This window comes from Corythoichthys intestinalis, chromosome 14, assembly GCF_030265065.1.
Source record: "Corythoichthys intestinalis isolate RoL2023-P3 chromosome 14, ASM3026506v1, whole genome shotgun sequence".
In the NCBI taxonomy this organism is placed as follows: Eukaryota; Metazoa; Chordata; class Actinopteri; order Syngnathiformes; family Syngnathidae; genus Corythoichthys; species Corythoichthys intestinalis.
This window is the reverse complement of record NC_080408.1, coordinates 4687322-4714558: the sequence shown is the minus strand read 5'-3', so window position 1 is coordinate 4714558 and position 27237 is coordinate 4687322. Positions and strand designations below refer to the sequence as shown.

Here is a 27237-nt window from a genome sequence, read left to right as displayed (position 1 = left end):
TGACAAAATGAAGTTGTGTTCTTAACTCATTGAACTAAACGTCCAATCCATTTGAACTGGGGGGATGGTAGCAACATGCTAATCCTACATGCTAAATGCTAATGTGACATATCAAACAAATGGAATTCTTGAGTAGTTGAGGATGGCAACATGCTAACGCTAACTAATTAGCCACATTAAAAAGAAAGACACTTTGAATCCGATAAAATCCTGTTTTTTAATCCACTTTCCCCATAAAAAATACATTCATACATTTTGAGCATTTTCCAAAACAAAATACAAACAAAGCGTCACATTTGATCATCCAAACGAGTCACATGGCAAATAAAAAAACAAAAAAACAAAAATAATACTTGTGAGAGTTTGCAAAAACAAACCATTTGTTATTATTATTATTTTCTAAGAGAACATCCACACTGTTCGATTTGGTCCTCGGTTGAGAAAAAGGGCCTTTTTAGAAACACTTTTGCTTTGTTGAGCTCTCCAAGTGGAAAAATACAAAGAACAATGGCCGCTCGCTCGCCCGTCACAACGCAACAAGTCCCGTCTTTGTCTAGCTCGGTTTGAATTCTAGCTTGGCTGGGCTTTTAAAAGATAAATGAAAACGTTTTGAATGATTTTATCACTTGTAGACGTCCAATCTATTTGACGTGAGAGAGGTGGAAGCGAATGAACGTTCGGTCGGATGTCTGTTGCCGTCAATGGGAGTTGACAAATATACGTACGTGAAGCATTGGAGGATTACATTAGTATGTAAATACAGTAAGTATGCTAAAATAAAAAGTAAGACATAGAGGAAATAATAAAACATATATATAAATTTAATTTTTGAAAATAAATTAATAACAATAAATGATAAAAGGAGGAATTTATTACTAAATTAATATAAGAAAATATTATAATTAAATTTATAAAATTAATTTGAAAAATCGTAAATAATTCAAATAATTTGAATTGGTTGATTTTTTTTGTAAATGATAAATAAATTCCTCCTTTAAACTTTAATATTTTCCCAAATTTCTTTTTCATTTTTTATATAATCCATTCAATTAATATATTTTTAATTTTCCTTTAGTCTTTTAATATTTCTTTTTACTTTTTCCCTATATATATATATATATTTTATTTAAATTTTTGATTATTTTTTGTTATTAGTTTGCTAAGTTTTCTTCTACTTCTTTTATTTTTTAAAATCTGTTGCTAATTTTTAAAATTAATTTATTCAACTTTTATGTTTGTATTTTTATGTAATTTTAAATTTTAAAAATTAATTTAATTAGTTTTAAATTAAATACATTTAATTAATTGCCCATTTATATTTATTTTTCTATTTATATTTATTCGTTCAAAAAATATATTTTTAAATTAATTTTCTAAAATGTCTTTTTGATTTTTCCCCCATATTTTCTTTTCATTTTTGACAATTTTTAAAATTAGTTTCCTACGTTTTCTCATATTTCATCGATTTTAAAAAAAAAAAATCTGTTTTTAGTTTCTTTAATTCATTCAACCTTTATGTTGTATTTGTATGTAATTTTAAATGGAATAAAATGATTCAATTAATTACAAATTTCTAAATTAATTAATAACTTCCTCCTTTATATTTGTTAAAATTTCCCCAATTTTTCATATGGTAGGTTCAAAAAATATATTTTAAAATTTATTTTCCAAAATTTAAATTTTTTCTCATTTTTTCTAATGTTTGATTAAAAAAAAAAAAAATGTTTCCTATGTTTTCTTATATTTCATTAATTAATAAAAAAAAAATCTTTTTCTTTTTAATTAATTTATTCAACTTTTATGTTGTATTTGTATGTAATTTTAAATCAAATAAAATTATTTAATTAATTACAAATTTATAAATTAATTAATAACTTCCTCCTTTATATTTGTTAAAATTTCCCAAATTTAATTTTTCATTTTTATATGGTTGGTTCAAAAAATATATTTTTAAATTTAATTTCTAACATTTTAATTAATTTATTTATTTATTTATTTATTTATTTTTTAAGTTTTGATTATTTTTTTAAATTAGTTTCCTAAATTTTCTTCCATTTCATTTTTTAAAAATCTGTTTTGAATTAATTCATCCATTTTTTTTGTATATATATACATATATAATAAATGCATTGTTATTAATATTTTTATGTACTTATGTTTTCCCCAAATGCTTTTTGATGTACTGTACATTTGTTTAATGTAATCCAGGCATGAAAGCCATTTTTTCCCAAGGGAAAATATTTCAAAATTACAATGAAATGATTTGAATAATATTACATTGTTGAAGTCATATATTCATCAAGAACAAAAATCAGAAAATCTGAGGATCCAAAGGATCGAACGTCCATCGCAGTCAATTGCGGCCAATGAGTTAAAAATAGTAAAATTTGGCAGTTGGGAAACATTTTGAAGGGGGAAAGAAGTCCTAAAATTAAATGACTGGAGTGAATTGACTGAGAATACTTTGTAATTTGAACATGACTATTTTGTAAAACGGAATAGTTACTACACGGTAGCAAACAGCGCAAGTCCAAAAAACAAAAACAAAAAAAGTCCAATGTGATAACGTCTGTCGGACGCCGTTGGGCTTGTTTTATTGTGGAGAGAGGAAATGAGCGTCTGTAAAGCTTTTTTAATAACTGCATTCTGTGTTTGCGTTGAAGTTGACAAGGCCACTTGCGTAAGGCATCCAGAAGGTCAACAGTGCACTTTTTTTCCTCTCGCTTTTTGTTTTGACGCGTATAAAACAAAGTAAAAAAATCAAGGCGAAGCCATCGTTATTAGTAGTAGTGGTTGATGTTGTCACGGAAACAAAACTTTTTCGCTTCTAGACGTCCACTGGAAAGAGAAAAATAAAGAACAGACTTTTCATTCGTTTCAACTGCGAGGGACTGGTCGTGAATGTGTTTCAGTGCCATTGACGGTGCTAGATGTCCAATCCGTTTGAACTGGGAGGGGCGAATGAACATTTTAAGTCACTTTTTGTTCATTTTGGGGCATTTGCAGGTCACTTCCTGTTGATTTGGAGTCATTTCTTGGTGGCCTTTTGATTTTGAGTCATTTTACGTTCATTTTGGGGCATTTTTGGGTCACCTCTGGTTGATTTTAAGTCATTTCTGGTTTCATTTTGAATCATTTTCTGTTCATTTTGAGTTATTTCTGGTTCGCCTATTTACTTTGAGTCACTTTTTGTTCATTTTGCGGTGTTTTGGGGTCACTTTCTTTTGGTTTTGAGTCATTTCTGGGTGGCCTATTCCTTTTGAGTCACTTTTTGTTCATTTTGGGGCATTTTTGTGTCACTTCTGTTAGATTTTGGGTCATTTCTGGGTGGCCTATTCATTTTGAGTCACTTTCTGTTCATTTTGAGTCATTTCTGATTCGCCTATTTACTTTGTGTCACTTTTTGTTAATTTTGAGGCGTTTTGGGGTCACTTTCTTTTGGTTTTGAGTCATTTCTGGGTGGCCTATTCATTTTGAGCCACTTTTTGTTCATTTTGGGGCATTTTTGGGTCACTTCTTGTTAGATTTTGGGTCATTTCTGGGTGGCCTTTTCATTTTGAGTCACTTTCTGTTCATTTTGAGTCATTTCTGATTCGCCTATTTACTTTGTGTCACTTTTTGTTAATTTTGTGGCGTTTTGGGGTCCCTTTCTTTTGGTTTTGAGTCATTTCTGGGTGGCCTATTCATTTTGAGTCACTTTCTATTCATTTTGAGTCATTTCTGATTTGCCTATTTATTTGTGTCACTATTTGTTAATTTTGTGGCGTTTTGGGGTCACTTTCTTTTGGTTTTGAGTCATTTCTGGGTGGCCTATTCATTTTGAATCATTTTTTTTGTTCATTTTGGGGCATTTTTGGATCATTTCCTGTTGATTTTGGGTCATTTCTGGGTGGCCTATTCATTTTGAGTCACTTTCTGTTCATTTTGAGTTATTTCTGGTTCGCCTATTTACTTTATCACTTTTTGTTAATTTTGTGGCGTTTTGGGGTCACTTTATTTTGGTTTTGAGTCATTTCTGGGTGGCCTATTCATTTTGAGTCATTTTTTGTTCATTTTGGGGCATTTTTGGGTCACTTCCTGTTGAATTGTGAATCGTTTCTGGTTGACCTATTCATTTTGAGTCACTTTATGTTGATTTTGAATCATTTCTGGTTGGCCTATTCATTTTGAAGTCACTATTAGTTCATTTTGGGGCATTTTGGTGTCATTTCCTGTTGATTTTGGGTCATTTCTGGGTGACCTATTCATTTTGAGTCACTTTCTGTTCATTGTAGGGCATTTTGAGTCAATTTTGGGTGAATTTGAGTCGTTTCCGGGTGGCCTATTTATTTAGAGTCACTTTCTGATCATTTTGGGGCATTTTTGGGTTACTTTGTGTTGATTTTGAGTCGTTTCTGGTGTTCCATTTATTTTGAGTCACTTTTTGTTCATTTTATGGGATTTCTTTAGATACTTCCTTTGGATTTTTGAGTCATTTCTGGATGACCTATTCATTATCAGTCACTTTCTGTTCATTTCGGAGCATTTCCGGTCACTTCCTGTTTATTGTGAGTCGTTTCTGGGTGGCCGTTTCATTTGGACTCCCATTCTGTTGATTTGGAGTCTTTTCCGGTTTGCCTATATAATTTGTGTCACGTTTTGTTCAGTTTGGGGCATTTGGGTCACTTCCTATAGATTTTGAGTCATTTCATTTCTGAGTGTTTTTTTTTGGGGTCATTTTCAGGTCGACTTTGGGTAATTTCCAGTTCACTTCCTGTTAATAATGGGTGACTTCCTGTTGATTTTTGGGACACGTCCTGTTAATATTGAGAAATTATCACCAAAAAAGTCAACATTTCTAAAGAATAAATCTGCTTGACTGGTTTAAAATCTTTCATTTGACAAGATTAATTATCTATAATTATTTCTGCCAATCCCTCCCAGTCAAACCAATTTTCTCGAGACAAAAAAAAAAAGGGATTTCATAGCAAAAAAGTTCTATCTTTAGAAGATTAGGGTCAGGTTTTGCACGGAGAGTCATGTTTTTTCAAGACTCAACTTACATTTTATAGACAAACGGAGTTGGAAAATTTTGGGGGTGAGTTACATTTTTGTCTTTCCAGTGTCCCCCTTTAACCCTTTCGCCAGTTCCGACTGTTTGAAATAATTGTTTTTATTTTACGATCTTTCTTGCGTGTTTTCACACAGGCTACGTCATACATTGCACATTTATTAGCTGCACCAAAAACAGAAAAAAAAATAGAAAACCCTCCTCCCGCCCCGATTTTTAAAAAATTCTAATAAGCAGGCGGCTGTAGTTCCACTCCAGGTCTCTGGAGGGCAGCAAAAAAACAACTGACCCATCCTTTTCTTCCCAGGCTTTCTTTTCATTCACTCGCCCACCATGCACGCCGCACTACAGCAAACCAGCGCAGGCATCCGCAGTCCAAACACTCTGTCGTCACCCCCTGAAAAATCCCATGATCCTCCAGGTGTGGCGCCGTATGGAAAGTGTCACATACGCCATAAACAGGTTCCCGTCCTTTCCAGGACGTTCTCCGCTCCGGTGAGAGTACGGCGTAAAATGAACAGCCTGCTTTTTCCCGCCGCGGTACCCCGTCGACACGACGCACCGGCCTCACTGATGCCGCGCAGGTCAGGAAAAATCCACCTGATTCGTCCCGCGGGGCTTTCCACTTCGCCGCCTTAGACATGCCGCTTCATGTGCAGAGCCAGGTGGTCCGAGCGGGAAAAACACCTGATGAAATATGGGAAGAGTTAGTGTCAACTCACCATCTTAAAATGCTCAAAATTTCCATTTGTTTGATATGTCACGTTAGCATTTAGCAAGTAGCATTTAGCCTCTAGCATTAGCATGCTGCAAAAAAAAAATGACGACAAAAAATATTTATTTATTTTAAACTCATTGGCTGCTATTAAAACATTGATTGTCGGAAAATGTTTAAAAGGCTTTCACATACAGTATGTGAACTCATTGGCTACCATTGACAGCTATAGCTGTCCAATCCATTTGAAGTTGTATTTTTAACACATTGGCTGCCATTGACCGCAAAGAATGTTAATTCGCTGCCACCCTCGCAGTTCATATGGATTGGATGTCTACTTGTGATAATCTAGTGAGCAACTCATTTAGCTTATATGGCATTAGCATTTTGCCAGCATAAACTGCTCAACATTTCCATTTCTTTGAGATCTCACATTAGCATTTAGCATTAGCATATCACAGAACAAACAATTATGACAAAATAAAGTTTTTTTCGCTGCCACCCTCCCAGTTCATATATGGACGTTTGCTAGTGATAATCTAGTGCTCAACTCATTTAGCAAAAAAGCATTAGCATTTTGCCAACCTAAACTGCTCAACATTTTGATTTGTTTGATATCTTACATTAGCATTTAGCATTAGCATGTCCCACAATAAATAAAGTTTGTTCCTTTGCTGCAGTCCTTCCCAGTTCAAATGGATTGGATGTCTACTATTAATAAACTTTTTTAGCATTTACCATTAGCATATCGCACAACAAACAATTATGACATAATAGAGTTGTATTTTCAACACAGTCTTTCATTGAAAGCAAAGAACGTTAATTCGCTCCCAATCTCCCAGTTCATATGGATTGGATGTCTACTAGTGATAATCTAGTGATCAACTCATTTAGCATATGTAGCATTAGCATTTTGCCAGCCTAAAATGCTCAACATTCCCATTTGTTTGAGATCTCACATTAGCATTTAGCATTAGCATATCGCAGAACAAACATTATGACAAAATAAAGTTTTTTTCGCTGCCACCCTACCAGTTCATATATGGACGTCTGCTAGTGCTAATCTAGTGATCAACACATTTAGCATATAGTATTAGAATTTGCCAGCCTAAACTGCTCAACATTTTGATTTGTTTGATATCTTACATTAGCATTTAGCATTAGCATGTCCCACGATAAATAAACGGTCGTTCCACCCTGCCATCCGTCCCACTTCAAATGGCTCAGATGTCTACTATTAATAGAATTATTTAGCATTTAGCAGTAGCATATCGCAGAACAAACAATTATGAAAAAATAAAGTTAACTGGCTGTTAGTGACAGAAAAGAATGTTAATTTGCTGTCACCCTCCCAGTTCATATGGATTGGACGTCTGCTAGAGATAATCTAGCGATCAACTCATTTAGCATACCTAGCATATAGTATTAGCATTTTAACAGCCTAAACTGCTCAATATTTCCATTTGTTTGAGATCTCACATTAGCATTTAGCATTAGCATGTCACACGATAAATAAACGGTCGTTCCACGCTGCGATCTGTCCCACTTCAAATGGATTGGATGTCTACTATCAATATACTTATTTAGCATTTAGCATATCACAGAACCAACAATTATGAAAAAATAAAGTTAGTTGTCCGTCACTGACAGAAAAGAATGTTAATTTGCTGTCACCCTCCCAGTTCATATGGATTGGACGTCTGCTAGAGATAAACTCATTTAGCATACCTACCATATAGCATTAGCATTTTAACAGCCTAAACTGCTAAATATTTCCATTTGTTTGAGCTCTCACACTAGCATTTAGCATTAGCATGTCACATTAATATAAAGTTTTACAGGCAAAAAGGGTAGAAGTGGTGAGATCCAAGCCTTTTTTTTTTGTTTCTGGAAAAAGTTATTGCGTTGTTTTTTTGTCGGTCACCTGTCGCAGTGGCTGCATTTGAATGGCTTGGCTCCAGTGTGCTTCCTGAAGTGGCGCGTCAGCTCGTCGCTACGCGCGAAACGCCACTCGCAGCCTTCCCATGAGCATCTGTACGGCTTCTCACCTGTCAACCACAAAGAAAAAACATCACAATTGCTCAGGACGGGACCACAAAAACTTCCAGACAAGGAGGGCAAGATTTCTTTAATCGTCAATTTCTTCGAAACACGACTCGACTAAGTGCTGATACTTCGAAATTCAATGATGCGAAATGGCCACTGAATGTCGTAACGGTGAATTAGGGGGTGTGATACATCACCACTTGACACAAACATATGGTGCATAAATAAAACAGACTTAATTTTGAGGCAGTGAACACACATAGCTGCTAGCAAAGACAATGAAATATGTCATTTATAATTATGTACAGGTTAAAAAAAAAGGCAGATGCAGTTCATAAGATTAAGCCCATCCACAATACATGTACAGTGTATATAAAAAATATACTATTGTTAATAAATAACAGCAAAAACACCTAGCGTCTAGCGCTGTCAATGGCAACCGATGAGAAAATACAACTTTATTTTGTCATTATCTTTTGTTTCGCGACATGCTAATGCTACATGCTAAATGAGTTGATCACTAGTTTATCGCTAATAGATGTCCAATCCATTCGAAGTGGGAGGGTTTCCCACATCGAATGGATTGGACAGCTATTTATGTCAAAGGCAACCAATGAGTTAACGTATGTGCGAACCTTTTAAATGTTTTTACTACGATCAGTGCTTCTATGGCAGCCAATGAGTTAGAAATAAGTGTATTTTGTCATGAATATTTCAGCGACATGCTAATGCTACATGCTAATGCTACATGCTAAATGCTAACGTGCTAATGCTAAAATGCTAAATGTTCAATGAATGAATGCAATAGTTTCAAGCGCCTTTCAGGGCACTCAAGGATGCTTTACAAAAGATTTTAAAAATCACGTGTTGAGCTGTATAGGCTGGGGCAGTGACATTAACTCTTCCTAACTTTTCAAAAATGTTTTTTCTGCTCGGACCACCTGGCTCTGTACAGGAATTGGTACGTCTAAGGCGGCGGAGTAAAAGGTTCTGCAACATGCTAAAGCTACATGCTAAATGCTAACGTGATATATCAAACAAATGTTCAGCAGTTTAGGCTTGCAGGAAACTGACTGTCAACGGCAGGCAATCAGTTTAACAATGTCTGACCTAGCCATGATAGCATTAACTTTAGTCATGTGAGTATGCAGTCATTTTGTATTAAAAGACGATGGATCGGTGCAGTATTGGCATCGATACCACGCAGCCGGGTGTCGGAATTGATATTGGGAGCGAAAAAATATCGGTGCAACACTAGCTAACACAGTATATGTCTATTTATTATCTAAGCTAGCAGGTGAAATGTAAATATCATGTACTACCGTATTGGCCCAAATTTAAGACGGCCCTGATTATAAGACGACCCCCTCTTTTTCAAGACTCAAGTTTGAAAAAAAAGACTTTTTGAACACCAAATTAATTTTTATACAGAAAATAATTACAGTACATCTGAAACAAATGATTATAACAATATATTTTAGAGAAAAAGCATGTTATTTTGCCTCATCCAAATCTTAATATCTGAACATTTAAATATGTAAACTAAAGTGCGATCACATTTGTAAATGAATGGCTTCTGGTTTTTGAAATGTAAATAAACCAATCTATTGTAATAAAACAAAAAAATTGCAATAACTGCATTAACCATCAAAGTGAGGTCTAACTGTAACTGTATTCTTGAAACAAATCTGAATAAGGAAAATCATTGCAATAAAATAATGCAAACTGGTTAAACTTGATAGTAGCTGAGATCTGTCATGACAGAACATCGCTTCAGTGATATCTGGTGCCATCTAGCGTCGTGAATGGGTATAATGTCTAGACCCCGAATATAAGACGGCTCCCAATTTTTCAGTTTTTTTTCAATGCAAAAAACACCGTCTTATATTCAGGCCAATACGGTAATAAGAAACTTGTGGTATATGTTTATAATATGAAAAAAATCAATTTTAATAATGGTTTGTTTTGCTACATGCTAAATGAGTTGATCACTAGTTTATCACTAGTAGACGTCCAATCCATTTAATGTAGAAGTGATTAAATTTGGGGGGTAGTGAGGTCAAAGGTTACATAGGTCAGAAAAGGAATTTTGCGCCAACTTGATAACGAATGATCCTATTTAACATAAATTTGCATAGTAGGTGATGTGATAAAGTAAAAGGGTCAAAGGTCACAGAGGTCAGAAATATGCCCATGCTTTGAATGTGCATGCTTAGCTAAATCTTATTATTATAACTTACATTAGAATAAGAAATGCAAAATGTTTTCACAGGTGTGACTTATACAGCAGAAAATATGACACAATGCTGCTGGCAATCAATCACAATTGAATCTGTATAAGTAGTCGAATTTTATACAGTGTTTAAAAGCAAGAGACGATTTATGAATTGATTTTTGGCTTCGTGCAAAACCGCAGACTCTATAGCCACTCGTTCAAGTTGAGCAGAAAAACAAGCTGGGGCGCTGCGGTATGCGACTTATGTAATGTGCGTGTGCTTCTATTGGTGGCATTAATGTCGGGGGTGAGCTCACATGGTCGGGCAAGGATGCGAGGAATGCGACTTCCTCCGCTAATGGGCGGCAGCGCAGCTGTAAACAGCTCGCTGGGGAGGTCAAAGTTGACGAGGCTCACATACAGTACGAATGGCGCGTCGCCACAACGGGGAAAGAAATGGCAAACGGCACAATTCCCAGCTCGGTTTTTCCCTCCCCGACGGCGTTCCCAGGCCGAATTGTGAGCTGTGTTTGCAGGATAAACATTCTCTGTTTGACAACATCAAAGGGCGCTTTCCCCATTTTGCATCAAAACGTTCAAGTTGAACTTAATAACAAACCATTTGAGCCAAAACAGCACGTGATGCCATTCGGTAAGACACGCAACTTTAGCTTTTAGCATGTGGCATTAGCAGCATTTTCGCTTTCGCCACTTGTCTGGACCTGTTTTGCCAAAACAGCACTTGACATTTAACAAGACACGCAAGATTAGCAATTAGCATATAGCACTGGTATGTAGCATAAGCAGGATTTCCACTTTCTTTCTGCTTTTAGCGACAAACACGCTGACGTCATTGGACATGACATGCAAAATTAGCATGTAGCATTAGCAGCACTTTTGCTTTCTTCCGAGACACGTTTGGAACAGAACAGCCAAAGTGGCAGTTGACGCCATTCGATTGGAACGCAACATTAGCATTTACCATGTAGCATTAGCAGCATTTTCGCTTTCAACGACGTGGGTGAATCTCTTTTGCCAAAACAGCCCTTTCCATTTGATATGACACGCAAAATTAGCATTTAGCATACTGTATAGCATTAGAATGTAGCATAAGCAGGATTTCCGCTTCCTTCGTGCTTCTAGCGACAAACATATGTGCCATTGACGTCAATGGGCATGACATGCAACACTAGCATGTAGCATCAGAGGAATTTTCCATTTCAACAACATGAGTGGATCTGTTTTGCCATAACAGCACTTGCCATTCGACATGACACGCAAAATTAGCATTTAGCATATAGCAGTAGTATGTAGCATAAGCAGGATTTCTCCTTCTTTCCTGCTTCTAGCGACAAACACGTGTGCCATTGACGTAATTGGACATGACACGTGAAAATTAGCATTTAGTATGTAGCATTAGCAGTGTTTCTGCTTTTTTCCAAGACACGTGTGGAACAGAACAGCCAAAACAGCAGTTGACGCCATTTGACATGGAACGCAACATTAGCATTTAACATGTACAATTAGCAGCATTTTCGCTTTCAACGACAAGGGTGGATCTGTTTTGCTAAAACAGCACTTTCCATTCGACATGACACGCAAAATTAGCATTTAGCATGTAGCATTAGCAGTATTTCCGCTTTCTGCCAAGACACGTGTGGAACAGAGGTGCCAAAACAGCAGGTGACGCCATTTGATATGGCACGCAACGTTGGCATTTAGCACGTGGTGTTAGCAGCATTTTCGCTTTCGTCATTTATCTTGACCTGTTTTGCCAAAATGGCACTTGCCATTCGACATGACACACAAAATTAGCATTTAGTACATAGCATTAGTAGTAGTAGTAGTATACGCAGGATTTCCACTTTCTTCCTGCTTCTAGTGACCAACACGCGCGCCATTGACATCATTCGAGATGACTCGCAAAATTAGCATTTAGTATGTAGCATAAGCAAAAAATTCCGCTTCCTTCATGCTTCTAACGACAAACACGCGTGCCATTGACGTCACTGGACATCACACGCAAAACTTAGCATTTAGCATGTAGCATTAGCAGTATTTCCGCTTTCTTTCAAGACATGTGTGGAACAGAACAACCAAAACAGCACTTGACGCCATTCGACATGGAACGCAACATTAGCATTTAGCATGTAGCACGAACAATATTTTTGCTCTCAATGACACGGGTAAATACAGTATGTTTTGCCAAAACAGCACTTACCATTCGACACACGCATAGTTAGCATTTAGCATATAGCCTTAGAATGTAGCGAAAGCAGGATTTCCGCTTCGTTCCTGCTTCAAGCGACAAACACGCGTACCATTGATGTCATTGGACATGACACGAAAAATTAACATTTGGCATGCAGCATAAGCATCAATTCCGCTTTCTTCCTGCTTTCAGCAACCAAGACTCGTGTAAAACTGAAGTCAAAATAGCAGTTGACAAAACTTGACAGTATTTGATATGAAATGTAACAGTAGCATTTAGCATGTAGCATTATCAGCGTTTTGGCTTTCTTCCTGCTTTCAGCAACGAAGACAGATATGGAAAGAATTTTCGCTGCCAACCTCTTACTTCAAAATGATTGGACGTCTACTAATAATCAACACAGTTAGCATGTAGCATTAGCATGTCACAGAAAAAAAAAATTATGACAAAAGTTTTTAACTCAACAGGGAAAAGTGTATTGGACGTGTATTGCCGTCAATGGCAGCTAAAGATTTAAGATAGGTCGCAAGATAGTGCCGCAGTCCTTTAAATATGCAGTTATTAAACCGCTCTTGAAAAAACCTACTCTTGATCCTGATATTCTGGCCAATTATAGACCTATTTCTAACTTACCATTTCTCTCCAAAGTCCTTGAAAGAGTGGTAATTAAACAGCTCTGTCAGCACCTACAGGACAATAGTTTATTTGAACAGTTCCAGTCTGGCTTTCGAGCTCATCATAGCACTGAAACCGCATTAGTTAAAGTAACTAATGACTTGTTACTTGCCGCTGACGTTGGATTAGTCTCGATCCTGGTTCTGCTGGACCTGAGCGCAGCCTTTGACACAATCGACCATAATATCTTATTGCAGAGATTAGAATGTGACATAGGCATTAGAGGAGCAGCCCTCTGCTGGTTTAAATCATATTTATCTAATAGGTACCAGTTTGTCAATGTAAACCAGCAATCATCATCGTACTCTAGAGTTAGTTATGGTGTGCCGCAAGGATCTGTCCTCGGGCCCATCTTGTTTACGCTGTATATGCTTCCTCTAGGTAACATCATCAGAAAACATAGCATTAACTTTCATTGTTACGCTGACGACACACAACTGTATTTATCAATTAAACCTGAGCAGGTCAGGCAAGTAGAAAAACTAAGCGCCTGCGTCCGAGATATAAATACCTGGATGAGCACTAACTATCTTCTACTTAACCCTGAAAAGACAGAAGTCCTTATAATAGGCTCGAAAAGTGTTAGAGACTCTTTATCTGCCCAGATAGTCACTCTGGACAATGTAAGTGTAGCCTCCAGCGCCACAGTTAAAAACCTAGGAATTTTATTTGACCCTGACTTATCGTTTAAAGCACACATTAAACAAACCTGTAGAACGGCTTTCTTTCACCTGCGCAACATCGCCAAAATTAGAAATATTTTATCTAAAAGCGATGCAGAAAAATTAATTCACGCGTTCGTTACATCGAGATTGGATTACTGTAACTCCCTACTTGCAGCTTGTCCTAAAAGCTCTCTAAAAGGTCTTCAGCTAGTCCAAAACGCAGCAGCAAGACTTTTAACAGGAACCAATAGAAGAGAGCACATCACCCCTGTGCTCCAGGCACTTCACTGGCTTCCAGTCGAGTTTAGAATTAAATTTAAAATACTCCTTCTTACATTTAAGACCATTAATGGGTTGGGGCCATCTTATCTCACCGATGCTCTGGTTCCATACCGCCCCAACAGAACACTCCGATCTCAGAATGCAGGTCTACTGGTAGTTCCCAGGGTTCATAAAAGTACTGTCGGAGCTAGAGCCTTTAGCCACCAAGCCCCTGTTTTATGGAATCAGCTTCCAGCTAGTATTAAAGAAGCCGAGACAGTTTGCACATTTAAGATTAGATTAAAAACGTTCCTATTCGACAAAGCTTATAGTTAGGCTAGTTGAAGTCGGAATAGACTCACAGTTTAAGTTGCACTAGAAGCTATAATGCTGGGGGGCAGTACAGCCGCTGAGTTCTATCTCCTTTTCTTACTCTACCTACCACTTGTCTTACTTTATTTCTATTTTCCAATGTTAATATCTAGTTGTCTAGTCTCTTCATCACTAGTCACCCGGTGTCCCCTTTCCCCCCTCCCCAGAGGGGAGGGGCTATTTTTCAGCTGCAGCCTCCTGACTGTCCGGACCCCTGGCTGGATAGACGTCCTCGCTGCTACCCCCGTCTCATCTGACTAGAGGGACCTCTTCTTGCTCCTTTACTCCACTGTATTTTTACGGACTATAATTTCGCTTGCTAATTTCCATTAGCCGTTCTGGGGTTCCTGTCTATCCGTCCTGGGAGTGGATCTCTCCTGACTGTGGTACTCCCCAAGGTTTCTCATTTTTCTCCCAATTGACTCTGGAGTTTTTGGAGTTTTTCCTTGCCGGCATGGAGGGTCTTAAGGATAGGGGATACCCAGGACTTGAACTGTATCTATTCATCTTTGTTGCTTCATTTCTAATTGTGTATCATATTGCCTCTGTAAAGTCCTTTGAGACCTCTGTTGTGATTGAGGGCTATACAAATAAAATTGAATTGAATTGAATTGAATTGAAGAGATTTATAAAACAAAACAATATAATGAATAAATAAAATATTTAAAAATACACATTTTTTTTATTTTAATTTTAATTTTTAAAAATTAATTTTATTCAGAATTTTTTCCCCCAACTTATTACAATTAAAAAAATGTTTTTGTTATTTTTTTTAAATTATTTTTTTCTATTTAAGTAAATGATTTTTGTCCCCAAAATGGAGACGAATTCCTTCTTGTTCTTTGAAATAAAATAGGGGCCGCAAAGTATTGACCTGTGGGCCGCAATCGGCCCCTTACCACAAGTTTGAGACCACTGTCTTATATTGATATAATATTACATTTAAGGAAAAAAAAAAGGTACACGAAAGGGTTAAATGTAATTGACGGGTTTGCAAAGAATCCCTACAACAAAGTGTGGGAATGTTTCTTTTTTCACGAGTGCAAACTATTCTCACGATGACGAAACATATTTCCCAACAGAGAAGAAAATGGTGATTGATCGTTTGAAAAAGAAATAGAAATCAATACCTGTATGAGTGCGCTGGTGCGCCTTGAGATGCGAGCTCTTGGTATACACCTTCCTGCATCCGTTGAAGAGACACCTGTGGACTCGCCTCCTGCCCTCAGGTGACGCCTCTTCTCCGGCGAGCTTCTCAGCCCGGGATTTCCCCGCCAGGTGCGGTACGGCGTGCACGGGGCCCCAAGAGCGCGGCCCCGTCGGGCCCTCCTTGGCCATCTCGGGCGAGGAGGGCGGCGTCCCGATGATGACGGCGCAGGCGGCGACGCTCAAGTCCTCGGGGACGTCGCCCAGGAGGTCCGCCAGCGAGCCGGCGCCGAAGTCCAGGGCGGGCGACAGTTCCTCGGAGCTGTCCGACGCCTCGCTGCTGGCGTCCGAGTGGAAGCAGCAGCCGACTGGGTCGCGGCTCTCTCTGGGGTCCTCGTCCTCCTTGGCCAGCTTGGGGTCCGCCGTTTTGTCGCCGCACGCCAGCATGAGTTTGCTCCAAAGGTCTTCCTGGCCTTCAAACTTGAGCTCGGACGCCGACACGTAAGGCTCGGCCTGGAGGTAGCGCTCCAGCTCCAAGCATGTCTAAAAAAAAGACATTAAAACATGAATGCGAGTACGCACGAATGTCCTCTTGTAGTAGGAGATATCGTTGAACCAGTGTTGTTTTTGACAGCCCTTTTGGACGAAAACACTTATTAGTCTTAGTCATATTTATACAGTGCCTTGCAAAAGTATTCGGCCCCCTTGAACCTTGCAACCTTTTGCCACATTTCAGGCTTCAAACATAAAGATATAAAATTTTAATTTTTTGTCAAGAATCAACAACAAGTGGGACACAATCGTGAAGTGGAACAAAATTTATTGGATAATTTAAACTTTTTTAACAAATAAAAAACTGAAAAGTGGGGCGTGCAATATTATTCGGCCCCCTTGCGTTAATACTTTGTAGCGCCACCTTTTGCTCCAATTACAGCTGCAAGTCGCTTGGGGTATTTTTCTATCAGTTTTGCACATGGAGAGACTGACATTCTTGCCCATTCTTCCTTGCAAAACAGCTCGAGCTCAGTGAGGTTGGATGGAGAGTGTTTGTGAACAGCAGTCTTCAGCTCTTTCCACAGAATCTCGATTGGATTCAGGTCTGGACTTTGACTTGGCCATTCTAACACCTGGATACGTTTATTTTTGAACCATTCCATTGTAGATTTGGCTTTATGTTTTGGATCATTGTCCTGTTGGAAGATAAATCTCCGTCCCAGTCTCAGGTCTTGTGCAGATACCAACAGGTTTTCTTCCAGAATGTTCCTGTATTTGGCTGCATCCATCTTCCCGTCAATTTTAACCATCTTCCCTGTCCCTGCTGAAGAAAAGCAGGCCCAAACCATGATGCTGCCGCCACCATGTTTGACAGTGGGGATGGTGTGTTCAGGGTGATGAGCTGTGTTGCTCTTACGCCAAACATATCGTTTTGCATTGTGGCCAAAAAGTTCAATTTTGGTTTCATCTGACCAGAGCACCTTCTTCCACATGTTTGGTGTGTCTCCCAGGTGGCTTGTGGCAAACTTTAAACGAGACTTTTTATGGATATCTTTGAGAAATGGCTTTCTTCTTGCCACTCTTCCATAAAGGCCAGATTTGTGCAGTGTACGACTGACTGTTGTCCTATGGACAGACTCTCCCACCTCAGCTGTTGATCTCTGCACTTCATCCAGAGTGATCATGGGCCTCTTGGCTGCATCTCTGATCAGTTTTCTCCTTGTTTGAGAAGAAAGTTTGGAAGGACGGCCGGGTCTTGGTGGATTTGCAGTGGTCTGATGCTCCTTCCATTTCAATATGATGGCTTGCACAGTGCTCCTTGAGATGTTTAAAGCTTGGGAAATCTTTTTGTATCCAAATCCGGCTTTAAACTTCTCTACAACAGTATCTCGGACCTGCCTGGTGTGTTCCTTGGTTTTCATAATTCTCTCTGCACTTTAAACAGAACCCTGAGAATATCACAGAGCAGGTGCATTTACACGGAGACTTGATTACACACAGGTGGATTCTATTTATCATCATCGGTCATTTAGGACAACATTGGATCATTCAGAGATCCTCACTGAACTTCTGGAGTGAGTTTGCTGCACTGAAAGTAAAGGGGCCGAATAATATTGCACGCCCCACTTTTCAGTTTTTTATTTGTTAAAAAAGTTTAAATTATCCAATAAATGTTTTTCCACTTCACGATTGTGTCCCACTTGTTGTTGATTCTTGACAAAAAAATTAAATTTCATATCTTTATGTTTGATGCCTGAAATGTGGCGAAGGGTTGCAAGATTCAAGGGGGCCGAATACTTTTGCAAGGCACTGTATAGTCATACAACATGCTGCCTTGACATCCTTCCTTCAAACTTTTTCAAAACTGTTTTTCATTGCATAGCCCCAGACATACTTCAGATTATAAACACTTCTCTCCAAACAGGAGAGTTTCCACAGACTTTAAAAACTGCAGTAATAAAATCTCTCCTAAAAAAACCTAATCTGGATGCCTCAACCATTAGCAATTACAGGCCAATATCAAATCTGACATTCCTGGGGAAAATTATCAAAAGGGTTCGAACAGATCCAGACTTTTATGATGCAAAACAATCTTTTTAACTAATTTCAGTCTGGATTTCGGCCACAACACAGCACCGAGACCGTACTTATCAAAGTCCTAAATGATATTCGTCGGAATACCGATGCAGGCAAATCATCTGTTCTGTTACTATTGGATCTCAGGGCCGCATTCGACACGGTTGATCACAACATACTACTCAGCAGATTGGAACAGTGGGTAGGGCTTACTGACACTATTCTTCAGTGGTTCACATCCTATTTACATGATAAGGATTTCTTTGTGTCAATCGGAAACTATCAGTCAGAACGAACCAAATTCACGTGTGGAGTCCCTCAAGGGGCAATTCTTGGACCACTCTTATTTAACATCTATATGCTTCCGTTAGCTCAGATAATGGAACAGTATGACATCTCCTATAACGCCTATGCAGATGACACACAACTGTACATTTCTGTGTCCCCACATGATTATAGTCCCTTAGTCTCCCTGAGTAAATGCATTCATCAAATCAATGAATGGATGTGCCAGAATTTTCTCCGGTTAAATGTGGAGAAGACAGAGGTGATCATTTTTGGGCCAAAAAACGGAAAGGTCAAAGATAAGCAGGCAACTTAGCACAATGTCACTTACAGCTACAAATCAAGTCAGAAACCTTGGCGTAATTATTGACTCAGACCTAAAATTTGATAGCCATCTAAAGTCCGTCACTAAATCCGCTTATTACCACCTAAAAAATCAGGAATCTTTCACAGGGGTTTAGAGTTAATTCGTTGATTCAGATGATTAGGTTAGTAGCTTCTTTAGAGTACATTTTCATGATATGCAAATTTTTTGAGATAGGGAGTTTTGTTTTTTTCTTGACTTTTTTTGCCAAAATCACCAATAATAAAACAATAAAAGGCTTGAACTACCTAAGATGTGTGTAATGAATCTAAAATATATAAAATCTAATGTTTATCAGTACATTACAGAAAATAATGAACTTTATAACAATATGCTAATTTTTTTAGAAGGACCTGTAGTTCTTGTTGACAAAAACTCAAGACTGATTTCGTCTCGTTTTAGTCAACCATTACTAAAAATATTTTCGTCTGTAAAATTTACACACCAAAAAAAAAATCTTCACCAATAAATAAAGGTTTCCAACTATTTCGAATGAACATATACGGACGAGCACATATTGTAGCATCAACAAGGACAACACCAAGTTGTTGATAATACACACTTAACAGGAACACAGTACATTATTTTTAATTAATTATGCCCACCTGGACGCCACGAAATGCAAGTAAAAAAGTTGTCAGAGAGTTTAAGAGGACGTTTTCCATTAGCATTAGCCTACCACAAATGCTATGCTAATGCCACAAGTTACATTTAGTGTGCTATGATCAGTCAGCACAAACCTTTATTCCAGCTGGCCTGTTGTCACTTTCAAGCCCAGAAGACAAGTCGTGGTGAAAAAGTCACCATAAAATCGACCAAACAACTGACAGGATGTGACTTTTCTTTTTAAGTGTTTACTTGTCCCTTCAACTCTTCCAGTTTTATCATCTGTGTAAACCAAATGGAACACACTAGTCAGTTTTTTTGTTTTGTTTTAAACTTCATCCATGGAACTATACTTTATTCAGACTTACAGTATGTCTCACATACACTGTATGTGTGTGTAAATTGAGACAGAAAGCTGCCATTAGATGGTTGTCTGAGGCAATGAACACCTTAAGAAGTCATTTTCTCTATCCTTTTCAAATAGGCTTGTCCGGTTGGAAAAAACAGCTGTTGCTTGTCGGACAGTAAACCGCTCAGGCAGGCAATCGGGTGGACAACCTTTTTACATCTTCTAAAAGCTGCTGTTTGCCTATATGTAATGTATAGACCCTACCCACCGACGTCACAAAATCACGTGCTCGCTGTATGGTTCCGCCCCCTTGTCCGTCATTTTGTGTCTGTATTATCAATGGTCTCAATTGATCGAGCAATTTATAATGCATTTCATGGAAGACCCGGTGCTTTCCGATGCCGTAAACTCACTTGATGCGTTGCATAAAAGGCGTTATGTGGAAAAGCTTCAGTTTATCCATTCGCCAGATCCATATTTGATGCCTAAATCGATGTTTTTCGACCCGCTGTCTCCGCCGTATTTGCCTGACATCTGCTAGCTACCCTGATATTTACAATTATCTTGTCCACACAAAATCAGCCTATTCTCACGAAAATTTGAAAAACTTCAAGAGCTTGGAGGCTTATAAATACTTCGTTGCTGGTTGGGTGAAACAGGTCCTCGTCCACGAAAATTCGGCAGGAATCTATCTTGTGCTTGGAAAGGTGAGCTACGAAATTTTCCATTCAAAATCTTTTGTTATTGCTAACATCCACTGTCAAGTGTAATGTATTTCATGTCGTTTGTCAATGGAGTTAGGGCTTTTAATGTTTATATGGTTTAGCGATAGCACTCTCACTACATACATACGTGTATGTTGTTTGGCGATTAGCCTAGCAATGATCTTAATTGTGGTTGTCAGCCCAAAACCCTCTAAATATATATTAAATGCATCTTACCAGATATACTACTACATAATCTGTGGTAATCGTTTGGAGCCCAGTTTTCTCGTCGAATTGCAGCAGCCCATCTCGCTCTCTTCTCTCCGGGTCTCTCGGAATCCGGTAGAACTTCAAGTCTCTCCGTCTTCTCCATCTATCTTCTCTGTTATTGCAACCGACCGCCACGCACGCCTTCACCATTTTGATTATTAATGTTAACGAGCAGAAAAACACGTCGTAAATAGGAGGAATGTACGTAGCCGTAACAGGGAAACATGATGTGTTGACGGACAATTGGAGCGGCACCAGTCAGGAGGAAGGAGTTGTGACGTCACGTGGGTAGGGTCTATACCAAAGCTTGTGTTTGCTGTGACAAAATAGCTGTTTGAGCTGCTGTAGATACAGTAGTTCTTTGAACATTGTGCGCTTTAACGGAATATACTGTGAACCTTGAAAACTGAATGCTGGACTTGTGAAGACAAAATAAAAGTGCTTGATGGGATTTGTCCCAGATGTTCTAACACTCAATTTTCTAAAATGTAGACAGTCTGGTTTAGCTACAGTTCTGGATGCAAGTCATAGTTTCATGACACATGTCCCTCTCATCATTTTTACACTACCCCAGGAGTTAACAAGTCTGGATTTGTAAATATTCAAGATGCTAATTGCAGCTATACAGATGGAACGCCCCCCTCCCATTCACACCTAGAATGCTCGATTGCTTGTTTGAGTGGTCTATTGTTTGTCAAAGCCAAGTTGTTAGTTTGGTATTTGGGTCATTTGACGCCTCTCTGGTATTTCTTTACAGCCCCCCAAAAAAACCCGGTAGTTCCAGTGTTAAAGGCTAAAGCGACATTGCATATACTCTCTGGCCATGAAAACAAAATTTACCGTGTGTGCAAGCCTGCATGGAGACTGAAAATGACACACTGGTGATTCGGGAGAGGGGGGGCAGCACGTCACGAGTGACACAACCAGACACTGCTCCGATGCAGGCTAACTACACGTAAATGTGTGACCAAAACTATTTTACATTTTCGTCTCGTCAGATGTGGCATTCGTCTCATTATGTTATGGTCTCCCAAAACACGTTTTTAGTTCGTTATCGTCTTGTCTTCGTCATGTAAAAAGTGGTTTTGGTTGTCATCATCGTTGATGAAAACATTTGATAGAGCAACATGTCTATATGCTGCCATAGCAGTTTCATGGTGCATTAAGTCTCAAACTATTTTTAATTTGTCCGTTTTACCCTGTAGACCCCTGTTTACAGACACTGCGCAACCCCCTAGATAAATAAATAGGTCACGGATATGTACCTCATAACTATCGCTTAATCGTATTTTTTTTTGTTACTGTCATCTTTTTCAACAATAAGTTCGAATAATCGAATAATCGGATAAGGAACATGAAAAATTGAAATACCTGAGCTGAGCCTCAAACAGTATACATTTTTTAAAATGAGGATCTATGTATAACAAAAGAACAATTGGCTAACTTTACATAGCGAAAGTCCGCTAGCTTAAATGCTCTAAAATGCTCCTGTTTTTTTTTTTTATATAATGCTCTTAACAAAGGGTTCAGACACATATTCCGGCTAAATAATGGCTAAATATACCTATAAACTAAATTACGAATGCATTAAAAAAATTAGCTCAAACAAAAACTTGGTTACGTTAGTCTTAACAGGGAGCAGTTGGATTCAGCCATGTGAAATGAGGCAAACAAGAGGGCAGTGTAACCACCCTAATCAATAAAACTAAATGCAAACACTTTCAAAATAAACCATTACAACACCACTTTAATAAAACGAATACTCGAAGCAACACAATTTAATTCGAATATTTTTTTCGAATCAAATACTCGAGTTAATCGATTAATCGTTGCAGCACTAATATATATTTACATATACACACAGGCAGTCCCTAGGTTACGAATGACTTCCAATCCTATGCTGGCGACGTAACCTGAATTTCCGCGTAAATCGGAATTAAACAAAATTAAACATTAAAACACGTGATAACTTTTCAGTTTTGGTCGATTTTAGTGACGCCGGTGGACATAAGTTGTAGTGTTTCGTCTTAAGGGTTACCCAGCACACCCGCATAGTGTCATAAAATGCTGATGGTCGCCTACAGAAGGATTAAACAACATTTCTGTTTCCAGCGGCTGTGTGAAGGATGAAATTATAACATAATGATAATAAAGTAATGAATCCAGTTGTGGCTGAACAATAGCATGTTACCGTTAGCAACCGTGTGCCTGAGTGTGGCTAAGCGAGCACGAGCGAGTGAAAGCCTAGCCAATGTTTATTCTGTATATCTTGGTAGCCTCCTTTTCTTTTTCCTCCTCAGACAAAACTTTTTGTCTCTTTTGTTGCTCTGCCATCTTTGCAGAATTCGCGCAAAAGCGTCAGTATCGACTTTATATGGAATGGGGAAAGGGGGAACTGACGTACGGTGTAAAGCATCCGTGCTGACTGATTTGTAGGTTTTTTTTTTTTTTTTTTTTTGTGGCAGCCACCCTCCTCAAAATTAAATTAGTGCTGGTGAAAGCAATACAGACACCCTCAAGATATAAGAGGTGTCATTCAACTATTTGTCAGTCGACATATCATCACAAATGTTATGAAAATATTTAAGTACACCTAATTACCCCCCCAAATCTCAAAATAACTATCCAAAAACATTTATTATGTGTGACTGTACTGTCCACGCCAAGACGTTGGAGCTAAGTCCTAGCTAGACAGCGAGCTAAGCTACGAAATGACGATGTCAGACGTCCGAGTGCTTTGCTGACTTTATCCGGCTTATACAGATATACAGATGTTAACATCAACTCAAAAAATGAGTTGAAATTAGGGTTGTTCCGATCATGTTTTTTTGCTCCCGATCCAATCGTTTTAGTTTGAGTATCTGCTGATCCTGATATTTCCCAATCCGATTGCTTTTTTTTTTTTGCTCCCGATTCACTTCCAATCATTCCTAATAATTTTTGCCGATCATATACATTTTGGCAATGCATTAAGAAAAAAATGAATAAAACTCGGACGAATATATACATTCAACATACAGTACATAAGTACTGTATTGTTTATTATGACAATAAATCCTCAAGATGGCATTTACATTATTAACATTCTTTCTGTGAGAGGGATCCACGGGTAGAAAGACGTGTAATTCTTAAGGGATAAATGTGACTTTGTATATCGTGACTAAATATTGCCATCTAGTGTATTTGTTGAGCTTTCAGTAAATGATACTGCAGCCATTTAACTTCTGCCCAAATGCATGATGGGAAGTGCAACCATGACTGTGCGTAGGGGCACCAATTGATATATCTTCTCTGCGTTGGGAAATAACATAGGGTGTAAAGAAAAAGATCAACTACTACCATTCTTCCCACATTGCTTTGCCACAATATTTCTAATAGTTGAGAGAGGGATTTTAAGGATTTAGCCAATTAAAAAAAGGCTCCAAAGACTGCCAAAATTCACTCTATTCATTTTACACTGCCTTTTAGCTCTATATATAGGTAAATCGGCACCATTATAGATTGAACGCGACAATGCGTGAGTGGGTTTTGCAGCGCATGCGTTAATTGCGTTAAATATTCTAACGTGATTAATTTTAAAAAATTAATTACCGCCGTTAACGCGATAAATTTGATAGCCCTACTTTAAGCCAAAACTAAAGACTCTGGATGAGTGTAACACATTTTGTCTGTAACGTTAAATACAATTAGAAAACGATTTAATAATAAAAAAAAGAATTTAAAAAGGCATGTCCGATATTTTTTTGCCGATTCCGATACTTTGAAAATGAAGCGATCGTACCCGATCGATCGGCATCTTTAGTTGTAATGGTATCATTTTTCACCAAATAATCTGAAAAAGTATTATATCGTGACGTGAAACGGCCGTTAAGGTGATCCGATTTTTTTCCCCGTATCGCACAGCAGTAGAAATCAAAAGAGCTTAAATCGGCGTGGCAGAAGATCCCAAAGCAGGAAGTGATGTTGTCTCGCTCGACGAACATTCCCAATGTAACGTTCCCGAGTGGTGTCTGCGGGCCAAGTGCTTGTAGATCTTTTAGCGGCATCAATTATTCAGCATAATGTGGATTTAATAATGCATTTGGAGGCACGGCTAGAAATAACATCGCACGCAGGAGACCTGAAAGGATTTGGGGGTTGGGGGTGAATACTGTAAAATCTACTCTGTGAATCATTGTCTGCCATTGACGGCGATAGACGTCCAATCGTGTGGCGTACAGTCATCCTTCTACTGGGAATTTCAATGAGTTTATCACTAGGAGACGTGAGAGGGTTGGCAGCAAATGAACGAATCCTCCCACTTTAAATGGACTGGATGGTCTAGCGCCGTCAATGGCAGCCAGTGAGTTGACTATTTTTTTTCAAATGTTATTACTATGTCATTACAATGTAATTACCAGATATAGGTAGTAATACATTACGTTTACTCCGTTACATTTACTTGAGTAATTTTTTGAGAAAAATGTACGGAGGTCCCTCTACTTATGAACGTCTCTACATACGGGAAATTATTGCCTCTTGTTAAGAAAGAAATTTCAGGATAAGAAAAGCAAAGATACATTATGGCTGGTACTCGCCACTCCCAGAGTTCACTGAATGTGAACATACTTATAGCAGCTCTGCTATTGGCTATTGCCTGGCATTCCTGACATCCAGTTGGCTAAGAGGAACTTCTACTGTATGTGTATGTGTGTATCCCGGCGTAATCTTTATTCGGCCCTCGTGTTCCGACAGCTTTACATGAGTGTATCAACTTTTATTCTTTACTCTAGTCTTGGTTTTTTACGTTATGGACAACTCTGATTTCATGTTTATTGCACAATAATTGGTTCTGGAAGTAGTTTCTAAACTTGAAAACTCTGTAAGTAGAGGCACGTATTTCATGTAAATGCCCTAATCTGTTCCAAGTAGTGCTGCATTAACTCGAGTATTCGATTAGAAAAAAAAAGATTCGAATTAAATTTGCTGCTTCGAGTATTCGTTTAATTATAGTGGCGTTGTAATGGTTTGTTTTTCGAAAATGTTTGCATTTAGTTGCATTGATTTGGGTGGATACACTGCCCTCTAGTTTGCCTCATTTCACATGGCTGAATCCAGCTGCTGTCTGTTAAGACCAACATAAGCTAAATTTTTGTTTGAGCAAATGTTTTTTTTTTAAAATGCATTTCTATTTTACTTTATAGGTATATTTAGCTGTTTTTTGTGGGCATACGCAGGGCCGGCCCAGGCCATTTGGGGGCCCTAAGCAAAATAATGCAAAGGGGCCTATATTTTTGGCCCACCATTTCTTCACAGTGTACTGTGAAACCAATACATGCAATCCAACACATACGTCCATATTTTGTATATTAATCAGATTTTGTTGATCTGCATACTTCAAACTTCTCACCCCAAATGATTGTCAGTACTTACAGTAGATAGCGCCAAACCTTTTTCTAAAAGAGGAAAGAAAAAAGTTAAGGAACTTTTATTTTTTTAAGCTTGTAATCAAGTATCAAAACTCACAAAAGTCAAATAAAGCAAACCGTAGTCAACAAAATAGAATATAAATTAAACAATTGCCAGATTGGGGGCCCCCTAGTGGTCAGGGGCCCTAAGCAGCTGCATAGTCTGCGTATAGGCTGGGCCAGCCCTGGGTGTACGTTTGAACCATTTGTTAAGAGCATGGTAAAAAAATTTTTTTTTAGCATTTTATAGCATTTGAGCTAGCGGACTTTTGCTATGTAACTTAGCCAATTGTTTTTTTGTTGTACATAGATCCTCATTTATTTTTTCATACCGTTTGAGGCTCAGTTCAGGTATTTTCATTTTTTTATGTTCCTTATCCGATTACTTGATTATTCGAACTAAGTACTTCATCGATAAATCGACTAGTAAAATAATCGATAGTTGCAGCCCTATTTTGAACACTGCAAAAACACAAAATCCTATCAGGACTTACAATTTAGACTAACTTAAAACTTAACTAGAACTTAAAAATAGCTTGACACAAATGGAAATTCAATTGAAACACGTGGGGAAAACATCGAACTTTTTAAGTGATATGTGTCAGCGTAATGACATTTTTTGGTAAGAAATATAGTTTATTTATTTATTTTTATAAGATCTGGAAGTTTTTTGAGTGTAAGCCGTGAATTCGTTGTTTTTTTTTCAAGTCACGTCTGAGATGCAATTGTTTGCTGTTTTCAACAATGTACATCGAAAATAAAGACATGTCTTTATTGTCTTTATTGACATTGTCTGAAAATGGTTCAGTCTTAGGTGAAATGTCGTTTTTCTCATGTGTATTTATAATTGCTCTTTACCTAAAAAATGTTTTATCCGATTACTCGATTAATCGATAGAATTTTCAGTCGAATACTCGATTACTAAAATATTCGATAGCTGCAGCCCTAGTTCCAAGCCCCCCAAAATTTAGACATAAATCTTTTATAATGCATAAAAAATGCAGCAAAACATGTAAGAAATACATGTTACAATTAGATTATTGTCTTGTCATTTACATGAAATATGTGTCTCTACTTACAGAGTTTTCAAGTTAAGAAACTACTTCCAGAACAAATTAATTTCATAAGCAGAGTTACCACTGAATTTTTGAGTAGTTTTATGTGAGTGAATTTTATTCATGCTTAAAACACAATTATTATACATCATATCTTGTATGCTTTTGTTATGCTTACATGAGAACATTGTAGCTATGCCCAAATATGGACTGTTATGTTCCTCTTTTT

At 37.9% G+C, this 27237-nt stretch overlaps 1 protein-coding gene across 1 annotated transcript in view; it reads right to left on the bottom strand.

Moving 5' to 3' along the window:
• Positions 1-203: 203 nt before the first annotated feature.
• LOC130929845 (Krueppel-like factor 6) overlaps positions 204-27237 on the bottom strand; it is a 33254-nt gene continuing 6220 nt past the window's right edge. The window contains exons 2-4 of the mRNA XM_057857426.1: positions 15342-15900; positions 7690-7813; positions 204-5737 (exon numbers count right to left, since the gene is read on the bottom strand). Coding sequence (XP_057713409.1) covers positions 5686-5737; positions 7690-7813; positions 15342-15900 — 735 coding nt within the window. The 3' untranslated portion in view covers positions 204-5685. The remainder of the gene's footprint in view (positions 5738-7689; positions 7814-15341; positions 15901-27237) is intronic.